The 19,159-nt window shown below is 41.8% G+C and overlaps 1 protein-coding gene and 1 pseudogene across 1 annotated transcript; both read right to left on the minus strand.

Annotated features, from left to right (window-relative positions):
- Window positions 1–1,333: 1,333 nt before the first annotated feature.
- On the minus strand, window positions 1,334–18,817 carry LOC102953566 (cytochrome c oxidase assembly factor 7). Its single transcript, XM_007077196.3, has 3 exons — window positions 18,681–18,817; window positions 15,114–15,254; window positions 1,334–2,606 (listed from the first exon to the last, which is right to left on the minus strand). The coding sequence occupies exons 1-3, from the start codon at window positions 18,784–18,786 to the stop codon at window positions 2,158–2,160; spliced, it is 696 nt and encodes a 231-aa protein (XP_007077258.1). The 5' UTR covers window positions 18,787–18,817; the 3' UTR covers window positions 1,334–2,157.
- On the minus strand, window positions 9,034–14,142 carry LOC102967752 (annotated as a pseudogene).
- Window positions 18,818–19,159: the final 342 nt, after the last annotated feature.

Raw genomic sequence — 19,159 nt, forward strand, 5'->3', positions numbered from 1 at the left:
TGCGCCTAAAATTTACCATCTTAATCATTTTTAAATGTATAGTTCAGTAGTGTTAACTACTTCGCATTTTTGTGCAAGTAATCTCCAGAACGATTTCATCTTGCAAAATTCAAACTCTATAACCATTAAATAACTTCCCATTTTCCCCTTCCCCCAGCCTGTGCCAACCACCATTCTACTCTCTCTCTGAGTAGATCTAGATACCTCATGTAAATGAAATCACACAGTATGTCTTTTTGTGATGGCTATTTCATGTAGCATGTCTTTTAGGTTCATCCATGTAGTATGGGTCAGATTTTCCTTCCTTTTAAGGCTGAGTGATATTCTATTGTATGTATACACCACATTTTGTGTATCCACTCACTCACTGATAGACATCTGAGTTTGCTTCTGCTTTGTGGCAACTGTAAATGTTGCTATGAACATAGGTGCACCCAGAAATGGAACTGTTAGATGATATGGCCATTCTATGTTTAATTTTTTGAGGAACCACTATATTGTTTTCTCCCCCCCCCCCCCCACTATATTGTTTTCTGAAGTGGCTATATCATTTTACATTCCCACCAACAATGTGTAAGGGTTCCAATTTCTCCATATCCTTGAAAATGTTTGTCTTTTTTATTATTATTATTTTTTAATGTTTATTTATTTTTGACAAAGAGAGAGAGATAGAGCATGAGTGGGTGAGGGGCAGAGAGAGAGGGAGACACAGAATCCGAAGCAGGCTCCAGGCTCTGAGCTGTCAGCACAGAGCCCAACGTAGGGCTCGAACTCACAGACCGTGAGATCATGACCTGAGCTGAAGTCGGACACTCAACAGACTGAGCCACACAGGGAGCACCCCCCTTTTTTCAATAGAACAGCCATCCTGACAAGTGTGGGATAATTATCTCATTCTGGTTTTGATTTGCATTTCCCTAATGATTAGGGATGTTGAGCATCTTTTCATATGCTTGTTGGCTTACAGAGTTTATTTTAAACCAAACAAAAACTACTTCACATTTTAAAAATAAACTCACTTTTTAAAACTTATCTGCTCCTGGGAAAGTCCCTTTCCTCCATCAACTTGAGAAACTGGCAGGCCGAGCTTACAAACCTTCATCTACATTGCATGCCTTCCTTGTAGAACAGCTGCAAAACTGGAAGCTCAGAAACAGTAGGTGGTGACAGACCAGTCCTGTTATTGCAGGAAAATGACAAGCGTGCCCCCTAGTGACGGGTTAGGAAGATAATAGAAAAGGCAAAGGTTTACCTTAAAAGAAAAAGCACAACCACCACAAAGAACATCTCTACCCTACCCAGAATCTGGAGAGAAACTAGTAACACAAACTACTAATCAATCACAATAGTTTATTCACAGAGACAGTTAAAAAGATCCAGTTCTGAGGGACAAAATGTGTCACAAAACCTTTGCTTACAAATCCCTAGGTGAAGTTGCCTTGGGAATAATCTGTCCTTCAGCATGATGAGCAATGCCAAGTGAGTGGACTGGGGATGCTAATTTTCAACTGTGGATGCCTCCGCTAAAGCACAGCTTATATTTCATCCTCTTTGGCAATCCTGAAGCATAATGACCTTTAACTTTTATGCTGCACATCCCTCCCAATCTCTAAGAATTTATTGAAGATCTGACTCTAAAGGCAAAAAGGAAGCCCACACCAATGATTACATAAGTCAGAGGGTGGAAGTCGTGACTATTTAACTGTTCTTAGCTCCTTAAGCCCTCTATTATGTAAGTCAAGACTCTGATTTTCAAGCCCTCCCAACTAAAATAATAATAATGATAATAATAAGGTCTGATTCCTTCAGGCACTGTGGCTGCTGAGTCTTCCTGCTCTTTGTCTCCCCTCTCCACCCCCCGCCCAGTCTCTACTGCTCTCTAGTTTGCTGTTTTTCACAGAGCACAGACTCTGAGACATAAAATCCCATAAATGTGTGTGTCTTCACAGAACACAACAGATGAAAGAATACTGACTGAAATAAACATTTCAGGCTACAACCTAGTAGGTGACACTCTGGGGTAATGGGTCTATGTAACCAGAGCTACTGACATTAAGTCCCAAGTCTTCCTGCTCCAGCAGGTTGACCTTCAAGGGCTATGTAAGACATAGGAGGTGCCAGCCTCAAGCTGTGTGTTACTTAGAAGCATGGGCCACACTACCCAAATGTCAAAGGCTGGACATTTTTCTGCTGTTCTTTGTGCAGCTGCCGGGCCCGGTTTTTTAGCACCTCGGCCTTTGCCTCATCTTTATCTACACCATCCCCCAGCCTGTACATGCGGCTGGCATTGGCACAGGCCCAGACATGGCCCAAGTCACAGGCTTTCATTGAGTATTTACATGCCAGGCCCATGTCCTTGGGAAAGCCAGGGGCACCCTGCAGGAACATGGCACTGAGATTGAAGCAGCTGGAGGCATAGCTGCCCTCACAGGCCCTTGTGTAGTAGTCTCTGGCCTTCTCCAGATCAGGCTGGCCATCTTCATTGACCTGTCCATCATGTGCCAAGAGACCAACGTTGTGACATGCCTCCACAGACTTCCTTCCAGGCTTCTCACACGCCATCAGAAAGCAGCTGGAGGCAGCTTTCAGGTCCTGGGTCAGTCCACCTGGGAGGAAGGAAAGGGAAGAAAAAAATAAACCCAACCAGGGCAGAACCTGCATGTCTCAGGCCAAAGTTAGAGACTAATTCCTGAATAAAGTTCATACATTTTGAGCTAAGGCAGCATGAAAGGAAGGTGGCCTGGTATATAGCACAAAGACCTTCCAGCCTTGGAATCTTTTGTTCAAATGATATCTTATAAGGCAGACCACCCCTAAGGGAGGTGAAAAGTGGGGACTATAAGAACTACCTCATGGGGTTATAGGGAGAACATGTGATCTTATAAGCACTTTGTTAAATGTTCATTAAATGTATATTGAATACATATTATTTGCCAACTACTGTTCTAGGTTCTGGAATAAACAGACACAGTCCCTACCCTTATAATCTAATGAAACAGATATTTAACAACCACACAACCTAATGTACGATTTTAAGTGTGACAAGCATTTGGAAGAAAAGTCCAGGATGCTATGAGAATGTATCATGGCTCTGACCTAGACCAGGTTAAGATCAAGGAAAGTCTCCCCAAAGAAGTGATATTTGAGATGTAATATAATGGGGAAAAAAAGAAGGAAAAAAAATGGAGTAAGAATTGTTCTAAGCAGGAGGAATAGGATACAAAGAGAAAAAAAACTCATATGTCTAGAACCCAGAAATCGCTAGGGAAAAAAGGCTGTAGAGACAGGTAAGGGTCAGATCACAGGTCTGACGCACCTTATTAAGGATCCTGTACTGTATCTTAGAAATTATGGGAAACTGCTAATGGGTGATTTTAAGCAATGGTGATGACAGGGCTCAATTTTCTCTTTAGTTTTTAGATTTTTCTTTTTAATGGAAAATTTCAAATCCCTATGTACTATCACTCATTCTCAAAAAATACAAACACTATCTTTTAACATTATTTTTTAAAGAAATCACTCCAAATCTACCACCTAAAAATAACCATCATTATCATTAAGAGAATACCATTCCAGTTAGCTTTGTAGTATATATTCAGATTACATGCTGGCTGGCTGAATGGACAGCTAGATAGATGTACTTTGAAAAACTGGATTGTATATGCTAATTTTATTTTTTAAAGTTTGTTTGTTTGTTTGTTTGTTTGTTTGTTTATTTATTTCACATGTGTGAGAGCAGAGGAGGGGCAGAGAGAGACAGAATCCCAAGCAGGCTTCATGCTATCAGCGCAGAACCTGATGTGGGGCTCAATCACACGAACCATGAGATCATGACCTGAGTTGAAATCAAGAGTCTGATGCTTAACCAACTGAGCCACCCAGGTGCCCCTTAACTAAATCTAAGAAGTACTAACTCACAACTATAATAGGTGAGGAGACTGGTGTCTCACATTTCCTTCCATCTTTCCTCCCCCTCCCTCTACTTTTTGTTACTTCTCTATTATTTTAATTTAGGAAGACAGCATAGCACAGTGGTTAACAGAAGCCTGGACTCTGTAGCCAGAAAACCTAGGCTCCAGTCCTGGCTCCATTTCTTGCTGGCTGTGTGACTTTAGGCAAGTTACTTAACCTCTATAAGCCTCCATTTTCCTCACCTGTAACATAAGGAAAACAGTACCTACTTCATATGTTAGAAGCTTAAATGCGTTTTTACAAAGAGCCTGGCACATAATAAGTGTCCGGGAAACATTGTGGTGTTTCTATGCTCTAAAGGTTTATATTATTTACATTCTGTTCAGTAACCTAATAAGCCCAATAGTCATTCTAAATGGATTCCACTCATCACCAGTCTTTTCATTAGAGCTTCTCCATTCCTGAATTGTTTCTTTTGATTAACTTCTTTATTGGTTATCAAATAGATTTTTCCAGAAAAACTCATAGATTCTATTTCCCCTGAGTTCTTTCAGTTCTGAGAGTGTATTTGTGCCACCTTATATTTAAATAGGATATAGGTCTTGCTTTTATACACAGCCTAACAATCTATGCCTTTTACTAGAGTGTTTACTTACACTTAATGCAATTGTTGATTATAGCTGGGTTAAAATCTATAATCTTACTTATTTCCCATTTGTCCCAAATGCTTTTTGTTTTTTCTCCTTTCTTGCATTCTTCGGAATCGTGTATTTCTTTTTTTAAAGATTTTATTTCACTTTTAAGTAATCTTTACATTCAACGTGGAGCTCAAACCCATAACCCTGAGATCAAGAGTCACACTCGGGGTGCCTGGGTGGCTCAGTCGGTTAAGCGTCCGACTTCGGCTCAGGTCATGATCTCGCGGTCCGTGGGTTCAAGCCCCGCGTCGGGCTCTGTGCTGACAGCTCAGAGCCTGGAGCCTGTTTCAGATTCTGTGTCTCCCTCTTTCTCTGACCCTCCCCTGTTCATGCTCTCTATCTGTCTCAAAAATAAATAAATAAATAAATGTTAAAAAAAAATTTTTTTTTTAAATAAAGAGTCACACTCTCCACTAACCCAGCCAGCCAGGTGCCTTGAATTGTGTATTTCTTTGAATTTTTTTTAATGTTTATTCATTTTTTGAGAGAGAGAGAGAGAGAGAGAGAGAGAGAGAGAATGAGTGGGGGCAGGACAGAGAGAGAGGGAGACACAGAATATGAAGCAGGCTCCAGCCTCTGAGCTATCAGCACAGTTTGATGCAGGGCTCAAACCCACGAACCATGAGATCATGACCTGAGCTGAAGTTGAATGCTTAGCCAGCTGAGCCTTGAATTGTGTATTTCTAATAATCCATGTCATTCTTATCACTGGTTTTTTAGTTATACTTCCTTCTTCAGTGACTTATCTAGTGAACATATAACATTAATTTATCACAATCTACCACAAATATTATACCACTTCACATATAATGTAAGAATCTTAAAATACATTTTTATTCATTTACCACAGTTCCATCCTTTGTATTATTGCTATTATGTCTTACTTCTACGTATACTTTTTAATTTTACTTCTATATATAAACCTCACAATACACTGCAATTATTTTTGCTTTAAACAGTCTTTTAGAGATATTAAGAATGAGGAAAAAAGTCTCATATCTGCATACATATTCTAATGTGCTTTATTCTTATGTATGGATCTTAGTTTCCATCTGTTATCATTTGCTTTCAATCCAAACAACTTTAACATTTTTTGTGGTGCAGGTCTGCTAATGATTCATTCCATGAGCTTTTGTCTATCTGAAAATGAATTTATTTCATCTTCATTTTTATTTTTTTTAATGTTTATTTATTTTGAGAAAGAGTACATGTGCAAGAGTGGGGGAGGGGCAGAGACAGAGAGAGGGAGAGAGAGAATCCCAAGCAGGCTCCATGATGTCAGTGCAGAGCCGGACATGGGCTCGATCTCATGAACCATGAGATTATGACCTGAGCTGAAATCAAGAGTTGGACGCTTAACCGGCTGAGCCACCAGGTGCCCCCATCTTCATTTTTAAAGACATTTTTGCTAAAGTAGAATTCATTTGGATAGTTTTTTCTTTCAGCCCTTAAAGATGTTTTGTCTTCTGGCTTATGTTGCTTCTGATGAAAAGTCAGGAGTTGTTCTCACCACTATTCCCTTCAAAGTCTTTCTCTGATTGCCTTTTTTTTTTTTTAATTTTTAAAAATTAAAAAAAAAATTTTTTTTTGATAGAGTCCACATGGGGAGACAACAGGGGAGAGGCAGAGAGAGAGAGGGGGGCAGAGAGAGAGAGAGAGAGAGAGTTCCCAACACGTGGCTTGATCCCATGACCCATCATGGCCTGAGCTGAAATCAAGAGTTGGACACCCAACTGACTGAGCCACCCGGGTGCCCTTGTCTGATGGCTTTTAAGATTTTCTCTTTATCTTCGTTTTTCACCAAATTGGTAATAATGTGTCTAGGTATAATTTCATTGGTTATCCTGCTTGGGTTCAGTGAATGCCATGGATCAGCAGACTGATACTTTTCATCAAATTTGGAAATTTTTCTGCTGTTATTTCTGCAAATATATACATATTTTGCCCCAATCTCTTTTCTTTCTGGGACTCTGATATACATGTGTTAGGTTGAAGAATACTGACTCCTACAGGTTGAGGCTCTTTTTTTTTTTCTCATCACTTCATTTTGGGTAATATCTATAATCCTATATTCAAGTTCACCAATCTTTCAAATTGTCTATTTTGCTATTAAGCCTGTCAAGTAACTTCTCATTTCAAATATTATGTTTTTCTACTGTAGGATTTCATTTGGTTCAAGTGTTAATTTCTCTAATGTGATTTCCTATCTATTCACTCATTATGCCATATTTTATTTTAACTTTTAAAAATCTTTGTTACACCTGTTTTAAATTTTTTTTTTAATGTTTATTTATTTTTGAGACAGAGACAGAGCATGAACGGGGGAGAGTCAGAGAGAGAGGGAGACACAGAATCCGAAGCAGGCTCCAGGCTCTGAGCTGTCAGCACAGAGCCCGATGTGGGGCTCGAACTCATGGACCGTGAGATCATGACCTGAGCCGAAGTTGGACGCTTAACTGACTGAGCCACCCAGGTGCCCCTATTACACCTGTTTTAAAATATTTAACTGTTAATTCCAACATCTCTGTCATACCTAGGTGTTTCTGTTGACTGCTTTTTTTCTGTTTAGCAATTTCTTATTTTATGCTAAACACTGTACATGATACTTTGTTCAATCTGGATTTTGCTATATTCCTTTGAAGGTTGTTGAACTTTTGTTCTGGTAGCCAAAATCCCTATGGCACTTGTTTTTAAGTTTTGTTAGAGCAGATTATAGAACAGTCTTGCTACTAGGGCAATCTCAGTTGAATGTAGTGTTCAATGTCTCTCCACTCGGGCTGGTTGGAATTCAAACCACTCCCATTACTGTGAAACCTCTGGAACCTCTTCTCAGTTCACAGCTCCCCAGTAGCTTTTCAATGAAGGTCTCTCAGTCTCCCTCTATGCATGTGCTGCTTAACATTAGGCCAAAGACTTAAAAGTACTCCTATATGGATTTCTGGAGTACCTTCTCAATATAGCTTCTTTCTTCTCTAGCATTCTGTCCCTCAAATTCCAACTGCTTTATTCACCAGAAATTCTGACTTCTGCCTCATCAGTTCAGCAAAATTGTCATGCTCTCTTTGGCTTCCATCTCTGTGATAGTCTGGAAAGAACTTCCAGGCAGAAAAAGTAACCATGGACGGGGCTCACATTTTATGTTTCCCTTTTCTTGAGGATCACAGCACTACACTGCCTGTTTTTCATATATTTTATCCAATGTATGGTTTATATTCTTTTTTTTTCTTTTTAACTAAAGAAAAAGGTGGAATTTAATCTTCATTTACAGGATACTGCAAGATACGAAATTCCACACAGAAATAAGAAACCTATTGAGAAGAGAAGCTTCAGACAGTATACATAACTTGGAACTGTTCAAGTATAACTGTAGTGTAAAAAATGCTATAATAGCAAACCACACTTAAAAAGAATTCTTCGGGGGGGCACTTGGGTGGCTCAGTCGGTTAAGCATCCGACTTCGGCTCAGGTCTTGATCTCACAGTTCGTGGGTTCGAGCCCCGCATCGGGCTCTGTGCTGACAGCTCAGAGCCTGGAGCCTGTTTCAGATTCTGTGTCTCCCTCTCTTTGCCCCTCCCCCACTTGCGCTCTGTCTCCCTCGGTCTAAAAAATAAATAAACATTTAAAAAATTAAAAAAAAAAAAAAAAAAGAACTCTTGGGGGGCACCTGGGTGGCTCAGTTGGTTAAACATGTGACTGTTGATTTCAGCTCAGGTCATGTTCTCACGATTGTGAGATCTTGCTCCATGTTGGGATCCACACTGAGCAAGGAGTCTGCTTAAGATTCTCTCTTTCTCTCTACTTCTTTTAAATTTTTTTTTTTAATGTTTATTTATTTTTGAGAGAGAGAGACAGAGTGTGAGCAGGGGAAGGGCAGAGAGAGAGGGAGACACAGAATCTGAAGCAGGCTCCAGGCTCCGAGCTTCCAGCACAGAGCCCGATGTGGGGCTCGAACCCACAAACTGAGAGATCATGACTTGAGCCGAAGTCGGATGCGTAACTGACTGAGCCACCTAGGCACTCGCTCTCTCTCTATTTCTGCTCCTCTCCCAAGCTTGTATTCTCTCTTTCTCTAACATAAAAATAAAGTAAAATTAAAAAATTAAAAAGAGTTTTTGGGGCACCTGGGTGGCTCAGTCAGTTCAGCAGCCAACTCTGGAATTTGGCTCAGGTCGTGATCCCAGGGTCATGGGATTGAGCCCTGCATCAGGCTCTGCACTGAGCATGGAGCCTGCTTGGGATTCTCTTTCCCTCTCTCTCTCTCTCTTCCTCTTCCCCACTTATGTGAGAGCACTCTCTCTCTTTAAAATAAAATAAAAAGTAAAAATAAATAAAAAATAAAAAGACTTCTTAGTAGAGAAACAGTAAAACAAATGTATAGCAAACATAGTACACAACAAACAACTTTCTGCCTCAGCTGTACAATCTAAAAGTTAAAGGTTCCAGATCTGCAATCCTGAAGTGAGAATGTATAGCATTTGGAGGTAATTTCTGGCACATTTTTTTCCCCTCTTCTTCTATAGAGAAATACTTCTCAGTTGAGTGCAATGAAGCTTTGTATAAAACTCATGGTTTTGTGGAGCTTCAATTTTGTCCAAACCTCCACTTTGGTCAATCATTATGCTAAGTTTCTCAGTTTCACCTAGTTTCTTAGCAGCCTGAAAGATATTTGAAATAGTGTTCAGAATAACCCCAGCATCTTCCACAGTTAAGAGGTTCATCAGTGGTTCTATTATACCACAATGAATAAGATTTATAATCTATTCAACTGGCCCACCAGTTGAATAGTTGGTCACAGCCCATACAGCTTCCTTTTGTGTTTTAAAGTTTTCCTTAGAATGCCAGTGAGAAATGGGATTAACCCACGATTCGCAACTTGCTGTGTCTGGTGCCAGCAACCAGCTGTGATGTTTCACACTGTCCACACTGCTTCCTTCTGAGTATTAGTTTTGGGGCTCATTACCAGGCTGGGGAAGATGGCAAGTGCTCCCACTTCTATTACAACATGAGTCGGTTCATCTGTCCCAGTGACAATACTTCCTATGGCTCTTAGCACAGAAGTCACAATTGACAATTTAGGAGCTCTTAGAAGCATTACAAGTTGGGGCACAACTCCCCTTTCAACAACCACTTTTATCTGCTCATTTGGACCACCAGTCTGGTAAGAAATGGTCCAGCAGGTATCTGCCAATACTTCTGGATCACCATAATGCAGGAGAAGAACTAAAATAGGAAGAAGTTGCTTAACAGCATCTACAGGAGCACAGGATCCTTTTTGTAACAAAAATTTGGAAGCGTCCAGATAAGATTACCTAAGTAACCACATGCTACAGATGACATATCAGAAACTGCAAGAAGGGCCAACAGTGGGTCAAATGTACCATACTTGAAAACCAAATCTCAGAAAACTGAACTATCGCGTACAATGTTTCCTAGAGCTCATACAGCTTGTTCACTGATGCGAGCATGGGAAGATGTCAATGGAGAAATGAATGCTGGGACAGCACCTCTATCTACCACAGCCTTGGTCTGTTCTGATATTCTAGAAGCAATGTTAGTGAGAGCTCAAGCAGATTCAACTGAATGGGACTACAAACAATTCTGTCCAAAAAGGACACAAATTTTGGAATGAAACCAAGCCAGATGATGTTCTCTATGGGGGCTGCTTTTCCCCAGAAAGCAGTTTCTTAGCAGCTTGAGTAGCCTGGAGGTGGCTTTCCAAATTGTTGCTATTTATGCTTTTGACAATGCTATTAACAGATCAACTTACACTGCCCTGGTTGTTGTGGAGAAGTAGATTTATTAGGAAATTAGCTTACGTTTCTCCTTTTCAGCATCTAGTCTTCCTTCTTAGCTTTCCTCAGGTCCACATTAACTTCTACTTGACACCACCTCATTTTTATACTGTCTTTCCCCTTGTTCTTGAATCTGTTAAGGTGGGCAGCTGGTGAACTGCAGTGTCATTGGAAGACTGGGTTGTGACACAGAGGGAGAAAGCCACAAAGGCCGACTCAGGCTTCCACAGAAAGCACAGGCTATGGGTTGGCTGCCCTCAAAAACATCCACCACAGCCCAGCCCAAGACAGTGTCCATGGTTTATATTTTTACAAGTTCATTTTAGGGGTGCCTGGGTGGCTCAGTTGGTTAAATGTCATACGCTTGATTTCGGCTCAGGTCATGATCTCACAGTCGTAAGATGAAGCCCCACTTCAGGCTCCATGCTGAGTGTGGAGCCTGCTTGTTTGGGATTCTCTCTCTCCCTCTCTTTCTCTGCTCCTCCCCTGCTCATGCTATCATAAAATAAACTTTTTTTTTAAAGTTCATTTTAGTTCCTTATGGAAAGAGGATTAGAGACCTGCATTAATCTCCTAACTGTAATTCAAGCAGGAGAGGAAGGTAGCTTGGATAAGAATGATGCAGGAGAGGGAGAGAGGGCAGATTTGAGACATATTTTGGAGATAAACTGGCTATTAGCTACTACTAGAGAGAGATCCACTTGCTAAGGTGGAAGATAATGGGCATAATAAATTGGGGTGAGAAAAAACAATTAAGAATTCCGTATCTGATTTAAGTTTAAAAAAATTTTTTTTCAATGTTTATTTTTGAGAGAAAAAGAGAGACAGAGTGCAAGCGGGGGAGAGGCAGAGAGAGAGCAAGACACAGAATCCGAAGCAGGCTCCAGGCTCTGAGCTGTCCACACAGAGCCTGACACAGGGCTTGAACTCACAAGCTGTGAGATCATGACCTGAGCCAAAGTCAGACCCTTAACCAACTGAGCCACCCAGGTGCCCCTGATTTGTTAAGTTTGACATGCCTATGATAATTCTAAGGAGAAAGGTCTAATAAAAAATCAGGTACGTGTGGTCTGAAGCTCACAAAAGCAATCTAGATTAGAGATAAAAGATCTGTTTGCGGGGTGCCTGGGTGCTCAGTCAGTTGAGCATCAGACTCAATTTCAGCTCAGATCATGATCCCAAGGTCATGGGATTGAGCCCCACATCAGGCTCTGCACTGACTGTGGAGCCTGCTTAAGATTTGCTCTCTCTCTTCCTCTGCCCCTCTCCCCAACTCATGCTCTCTCATAAATAAATACATAAATACATAAATAAATAAATTTTTTAGATAAAAAAGATTCATTTGCAATTGTCATCAACTTATCTGAGCTTTCATGTCCTCCTCTAAAGCAATCCCACTTTTTAGAAGAGGAAATTGAAGACTCTTAAACAGAAGGGAAACAAAAGTCATCTATTGTTACCACCACCTAGAGACCATCATTACTTAATTTTTGGTGTATTTCTTCCTAGCACTATGTAGTTTTTTATGTAGTTTGCCCTTTTTTTTTTTTTTCTTTTTAAGTAATCTCTGTGCCCAACATGGGGCTCAAACTCACAACCCTAAGATCAAGAGTCCCACGCTCTACTGACTGAGCCAGCCAGGCGCCCCAATTTGGTTTTTTTACATTTGTAATCATGAACCTTCTTCGCGCCCCATTAGAAACCCTTCTTAATATCTGTTTTATTGGCTGCATAATATTTCCTCAAAGACATATGTGTCAGAGTTAACTTCTACTTCTTTTCATAGGACACATGGATTGTTTCACAAGAATAGTTCAAAGTTGATTTCCTATATGAAAACATTTGGCCAACGTATTTCTTGGATGTGCACACTCTAAGTGTGCAATCCAGAGTAACTTCTGCAGCACAACCAGACCTGTTCACGTTGATAAAACGTTTTACAATTTAACAAAGCAGTCACATCTATTCTCATTTGATGCTCAGAAAAATCCTATGAAGAAGGTATGAGTGGACCTTCTTACTCTAATTTTGTCAACGAAGAAATTGCTACTCAGAGAAAGAAAATGCCTTGCCAGATGCTACACTGTCTAAAAGTGGGTTCTTTGGCCTCCCACTCTTTCCCTTGCCCCAAGCTATCCTTGGTAAAAGAGTTATTAACCTGTCTGTGTCAAGAAAGGACACGGGGTGATTTTTTAGCAAAAAGCAAAAGCAAAGCAAAAAGCAAAAAGCAAAAAGCAAAAGCAAAAGCAAAAGCAAAAAGACTGGAAAATTCTTTGGCTCAGAACTAGGCAGGGGGAGTCAACAGTTTTGGCTTTTAAACATGGCAGGGCCCAAGGTCTGCTAAACAGCAATCCAAAATGGCTTGAGTAGCAAAGATCAGCTAACAGGATCTTCCATGACCACTGTGGTTTGAACATCCAGAGAAATTTAACAGGATTAAGTACTGATCTCTAAACACTCTGTGTTCTTTCACACCCACATACCTTCTCTTTGCCTGAGATAACTCTTATTACCACCTCCACCAAACAAACCACACTCTGTCCTTCAAGGACCAGTTTGAATGCTGCCTCTTCTGCGACAGCACCCCCTGTGTCAACACTGAACACACACTCCCAGCACTGACCCTCTACGGTATTTTACATATCTCTCTGAAGATGCTTCTCAAGCTCTCCCAGGTGTAACAGGTATTAGAGTCCTTCTTCCCTCCCTCTACTGGTCCATACTTAATTCATTCTCTCACTAAAGACAGTAAAAGTGTGCTCAATAAAGTAACATCTAAAAGAAAAAAAATGTCAATATACAATCATTAATCACATCAATTTGTCTAATAAGAGAACAATTTCAGGGCCTCTTTTGTTTTCTCTAATTCAATAAGAAATTCAAAGTCCTTGTGAAAAATATAGTAAAAAACGGTAAAAAGATTACTTAACATTAAAGGGGGTGGGAGAAAATGCCTGGCTGGCTCAGTTGGTAGAGCATGTAACCCTTAATCTCAGGGTTTTGAGTTTGAGCCTCATGTTGGGTGTGGAGATTACTTAAATCGGGTGAACGTCCAACCTCAGCTCAGGTCATGATCTTGCAGTTCGTGAGTTTGAGCCCCACATCAAGCTTGCTGCTGTCAGCCTGTCAGCACAGAACCCCCTTCGGATCCTCTGTCTCCCTCTCTCTGTTCCTCCCCCATTTGCACTCTCTCAAAAATAAATAAACATTAAAAAAAGAAACATTATTTTTTAATGGGCTAATTAACATTCCATCCAATGGAGGTAACATTATTTATTTAACTAAGCTGCCACTGTTGGCACACAGGTTTTAGGGTTTTTTTTTAAATCATTATTTTAATGAAATTGTGTATTACCTGTAAACTGTAAGTTAATGAAAATAAAATTTTGCCAGATAAATAATACTAGGGTATCTTTTCACATAACTTTTACTTGCATTTCCAGTTATTTCCTTAGGAAGGACACTAGGAGAATTATTAGGTCAAAAAAATGTCTCTCTGCTCCATCAAGGGAAGCTGATATTCCTGCTGATGCTAAACTTTCTTCAAAATAGTGACTACCACAGGCCCCACATCCCATGTGAAAGCAGAAATAGTTCACACAACTCCAGAGAATTAAAAAGACACCCTCTTCATCAAACTTTCACTGAATATCTTTCTAACCAGGCTTGGCTGGGCCCTGGGAGCAAGAGATCAATGAATCATACAATCCTCAAAAAAACAGTTGCCTGTCAAAGGTCATATTCTCTATTTGTGGTGTTTTTAAAATATGCCCATAAATTCTTTGCTATTCTTTCCTTCAAAAGCCTGGATGTTAGTTCTCTCCTATTAGTGTGGACTGGACTGATTCACTTCTAACAGAATGTGATAGAAATGAAAAACATGTGACCTCCAAGGGTAGGTCATAAAAGACACCGTGGATTCCATCCCACTCTCTTTTGGATCACTCACTATGGAGGAAAGCAAGATGCCATGTCAAAATGACACCTAAGCAGCCCACAGACAGATCCCTGTCACAAAGAATGGAGGTCTCCTGATAAGAGCTAGAAAGGAACAGAAAGTTTTCCTAACAGCCATGTGAGTGAGCCATCTTAGAACTGAAAACTCTAGCTCCAGTCAAGCCTTCAAATGACTCTACCCCCAGCTCCCTGGCTAATGTCTTAACTGCAACCTCATTAGAGATCCTGAGGCATATAGCTAAGCAGATCCCAAATTCCTGACCTATAGAAACCATGTGAAATAATAACTTTGTTGGAATAATTTCTTATTTAGCAATAGATAATTTAAACACTACTCACTACTATAGTGATAACTGCAATTAGGGAATTAGGAGAAAAGACAGATGGCAGAGAATTAATAATTGGTCCCTTCCTCTGTGGCAGGCACATGCTGATGTCTTTACCTGCATTATCTTATTATACTTAATATTACTTAATAGCAAGTACTATTTTTTCTCCATTTTACAGGTGATATAACTGAGGCAGAGTTAGAGTGAATGGGTCAAGGTCCCACTTCTTGCTAATAATATTCCCTAAGGTCTGCCTAACTTGAAAGGCTATGTTCTTCCCCCTTGAACTCTCTCCAAATCTTCCCACAATGTGCTTGCCCACAGCCTGGCCAGTGAGGACCCTGAGGTCCTGAGCATGAGGCTCAGGATGTCATGCCAGTACTACCATCAATGACAATGACCAAAGAAAGCAGGTACCACCTTACCTTTTCCGGTCACATAATAAGCCCCCAGTTTATAGCAGCTATCACTGTGTTTGTTCTCTTCACAGTTGAACTTCAATACCTTGGCAGCCTCCTCAAAATTCTTCTGGATCCCTTCCAAATAGTCCACCAACCGATAGCATCCTGTGAGGAGAAGGCAAGAGCTGTTCTTCATGTCAGGGGTTGCTGCTCAGCAGTGGGGAGGGCTGAGGTGTGGCAGGCCAGAATGTGTCTTTTATTGAGGACCAGCTTCTTTCTGTCCTCCTGAGGTGTAGCAAGGTGACCTCACCACAAAGAATGCAGGTGGTGCTCAGCCATCCTACAATTGGCATTGTCTGTCCTTAGCCAGGGCTGAGCAATGTACAGTCTGGGGAGACAGTGGCCACTATTCTGGCTCCACCAGTCACCAGCCATTCTGGTGGAGCCCTCCTGCTCCCCGTTAGCCAGGGCCAAAGATCCACTGCCTTTCATGACTGAAACTTTGCTACCTTTGGAACTTCCCGGGAAGTTCAGCAATAAAACACCGAAAACCAAAAGGGTCCGTGGGCTAGTCTTTGTAGTAGCAAGAAAGTGGTGTTTCCCTAACTATATTCCTCAGCCAGGCTGAGAATGAGAAGCCCAAAGACTGAGTAGAAATGGTAGCTACTAAAGAAGTTGGAAACAGACTCTCCCTTTTTAGCAGTCTCTAATCCCAGTGAGTATCTTCTTAACATCTCTCCCCCCGTCCCTTCTTCATTCCAAATGACACTCATGTCATTAATTTTCCTTCAACAAATATTTGAGCTTCTATGTGCGACCATGTACCACACACTGTTATAGATGGTGGGAATACAGTCACTTCCCCTCCTAAAAATTACATTCTAGAGGAGGGAAAAAAATAAGTAGATAGGTGAGCAAGATGCATTTATATTTTTTAAGACACACTTAAACAGTAACAAATGTTATGTGATTGAAATAAAACAGGGTAAGATAGTTTGTTGTGCAAACTGCCGGAATAGTTACAAGACTGGGCAATCAGGGAGGATCTAGTAAGGACTTTAATGTCTGAGCTGAAATGTGAATAACAAGAATGAACTAATGATTTAAAGACAATAAAACAGGAAGGGGGCAGAAAGTCCCAGGCACAAGAAACAATAAATTAAAAGACCCCAAAGAGGGAATAAGCTTGGTACAAATAAGGTATTATGTGGCTGGATCGAGGAGAAAAGGGGTAGGAAATGAAGAGAGAAAGACAGGGACGAGATAACAGGGCATTGTGGAACACAGGAAGGAGTTACAATTTTATTCCAGGTCAATGGCAAATCACTGGAGGGTTTTAAGAAGGGTAGTGATAGAGGCCCCTGGGTGGCTCAAGTCGGTTGAATGTCCAACTTCGGCTCAGGTCACGATCTCACAGTTCATGGGTTCGAGCCCCACGTCAGGCTCTGTACTGACAGCTCAGAGCCTGGAGCCTGCTATGGATTCTGTCTCCCTCACTCTCTGCCCCTCCCCTACTTGCGCACGTGCACTCTCTCTCTCAAAAATAAATGGATAGTAAAAAAAAAATTAAGAAGAGTAGTGATATGATTCAATTTGCATTTTTAAAAGGTTATTCCAGGGGGCACCTGGGTGGCTCAGTCAGTTAAGCATCCGACTTCAGCTTGGGTCATGATCTCATGGTTCGTGAGTTCAAGCCCAGCATCAGACTTGGCGCTGACAGCTGGGAGCCTTGGGCCCTGTTTCGATTCTGTCTCCCTCTCTCTCTGCCCCTCCCCCTGCTCATGCTCTGTCTCTCTCTCAAAAATAAGTAAACATAAATAAATAAATAAATAAATAAATAAATAAATAAATGTATGTCATTCTAGTATGTTTGTATATGCCCAGATGAATATAGAAGAACAAGATGCATGAGGGGGTATACTCCAGTAATGGTGACAACCAACATGTTGTTTTGTTATTTAAAAATCTAATAAGACAGCATTTACTAGAACAAAATGAAATTTTTACTATCAGTTTGAAGGTAGATAACAGATTTTAAGGGAATGAGCATGCAAACAGAGAGGTTGGAAGGCTATTTTAGTTATCCTGGTAAGAGATCATGATGACTTCAAAAGACAGTAGGTATAGTCACTATTGCCTCCTCTCAGGCTCTACTTCTAAAGTGCTGCAGCCAGTCCTTGTATGCCCACCCTTCCCCATTCCAATGCTTAGTATACTCTCCAGAGTACATTACCATGAACTCTCTCCTCAAAAACATGTACGGCTCTTCATTGCCTAAAAGAATAGTCTAAATGCCTTACCCTGGCATTCAAGGCCTGACACACCTCACTCTTCAATCTTATTTAACTACACTACAGTCTCACTTCAACCTTCCAGAAGACAGCATTCTCTTCTCCCACCCTCTCCTCCATTATCAACAGTTGCCTGCTCCTCCTGACCTCCCCCCAGAAGTCTTTCCCACCAATCCTGCTCCTCAGTGACTCCAACTCCTCTTAGGACACAGGTGAGCCCTCCAAGAACCACCCTGGGTTCTTATTAAGCCATCATACTGCAGAACAACTCTGGTTAGTTGGTTAGCTTCAAGAAATGGCGATATCATATTCTGGAAACCAGACTGCAAGCTATTAGAAGGTAAGACTAGTGGGGTGCCTGGATGGCTCAGTCAGTTAAGCATCCAACTTCAGCTCAGGTCATGATCTTGCGGTTTATCAGTTTGAGCTCCACGTTGGGCTCTGTGCTGACAGCTCAGAGCCTGGAGCCTGCTTCAGATTCTGTGTCTCCCTCTCTCTCTGCCCCTTCCCTGCTTGTACTCTGTCTCTCTCTCTCTCAAAAATAAACATGAAAAAATATTAAAAAAAAAAAAAAAGAAGGTAAGACTAGTGTCATTTTTTCCCCCTTTATAAACCACTCACCTGGTGGGTGAGCCCACACCAGGCTGCTCTCTGGGTGACCTCTTTTGGACACCAATATCCACCCACACACTCAAGTCAACTCAATGTTCCCAGAACACAAGGGGCACATTCATGCCTCAGGGCCTTTTCTTCACTAGGTGTTACCTCTCCCTAGCATTGATCTCACAGACCTTCAAGGCTTAGTTCAAATATAACTTTCTCAATGACTACCTTTGACCCTTAATTCAAAATTGCCCTCCTCAACTCCCTATACTTCAGCCCTTTTTCCCATTGCACTAATGACTAGATTCTACCACACGATTTCATGTATTTCCTTACGTTTATTGTCCAATTCCCTCCACTAGAATGTAAGCTCCAGAAGGACAGGGAATTTTATCTGTTCATTGATGTATCCCCATCGCTCTACTCCCAGCACCCAAGCACTTCTCTTCGTACCCGCCCCGGCCTCCAGGCTCTGTCCCTCCTAGTATGCCGCCGCTGCGATCCCCGCAGGTCCTCGAGAAACCCAACCCGTTCCTCCCCAACACACACAACGTCGTTATCGTCCCATCGCGTCCCACCGAGTCCCCGGCCGGAGACCCCTTCCAGACCTCTTCCAGAGGTTGCTAGTGACCCGTCTAGCCCCCTCCCCTCCCCCATGCGTCCCCACGTGTCCCCAGGCTGCGCCGGAGGCGCTCACCGTCCGGGTCCTTCTCGCGGTAGCACTGGTAGTTGCACTCCACCTCCATGTTTTCCAGAAAGGACTTCACCTGCTCCTCGTCCTGGAAGTCCACCACGCCCGCCATGGCCCCTGCTCACTCAGCCGACTTTAGCCGGCCGCTCCTCCCCTGGTGGTTCTGCACACCCGCCCCGCGGTCACGTGAGCCAGCGGAGGGGCGGGGCCTGGGGGCGGGCAGCGGAGGTCTGCGCTCACCCGTATCCCGGAAGGGGGGGCGCAGTGAACCTAAATCCTTGAGCTATTGAGGCCTCGAGCTGTTTGGCTGACACGTCTCTTGCTATGTTCACTCCTTTCCTAAAACTGGTGACGATCTTTGTGCAACACTTTTTTCTGAGCCGGCTTTGTGCCCTAATGATTTTCTGCCTGCAGTTATTTATTTCTTCATTCATTCATTCGTTTGTTCGAGGATCTCCAAGTGCCTACTGTGTGCCTCACCCAGG

This window comes from Panthera tigris, chromosome C1, assembly GCF_018350195.1.
Source record: "Panthera tigris isolate Pti1 chromosome C1, P.tigris_Pti1_mat1.1, whole genome shotgun sequence".
NCBI classification, from domain to species: Eukaryota; Metazoa; Chordata; class Mammalia; order Carnivora; family Felidae; genus Panthera; species Panthera tigris.

Coding starts and splice junctions, on each gene's coding strand:
- LOC102953566 (XM_007077196.3), bottom strand. CDS start 18,786: ATGGCGGGCGTGGTGGACTTCCAGGACGAGGAGCAGGTGAAGTCCTTT. Junction 15,255..18,680: donor CCGCGAGAAGGACCCGGACG/GTGAGCGCCTCC, acceptor TTCTCCTCACAG/GATGCTATCGGTTGGTGGAC. Junction 2,607..15,113: donor TTATTATGTGACCGGAAAAG/GTAAGGTGGTAC, acceptor CCTTCCTCCCAG/GTGGACTGACCCAGGACCTG.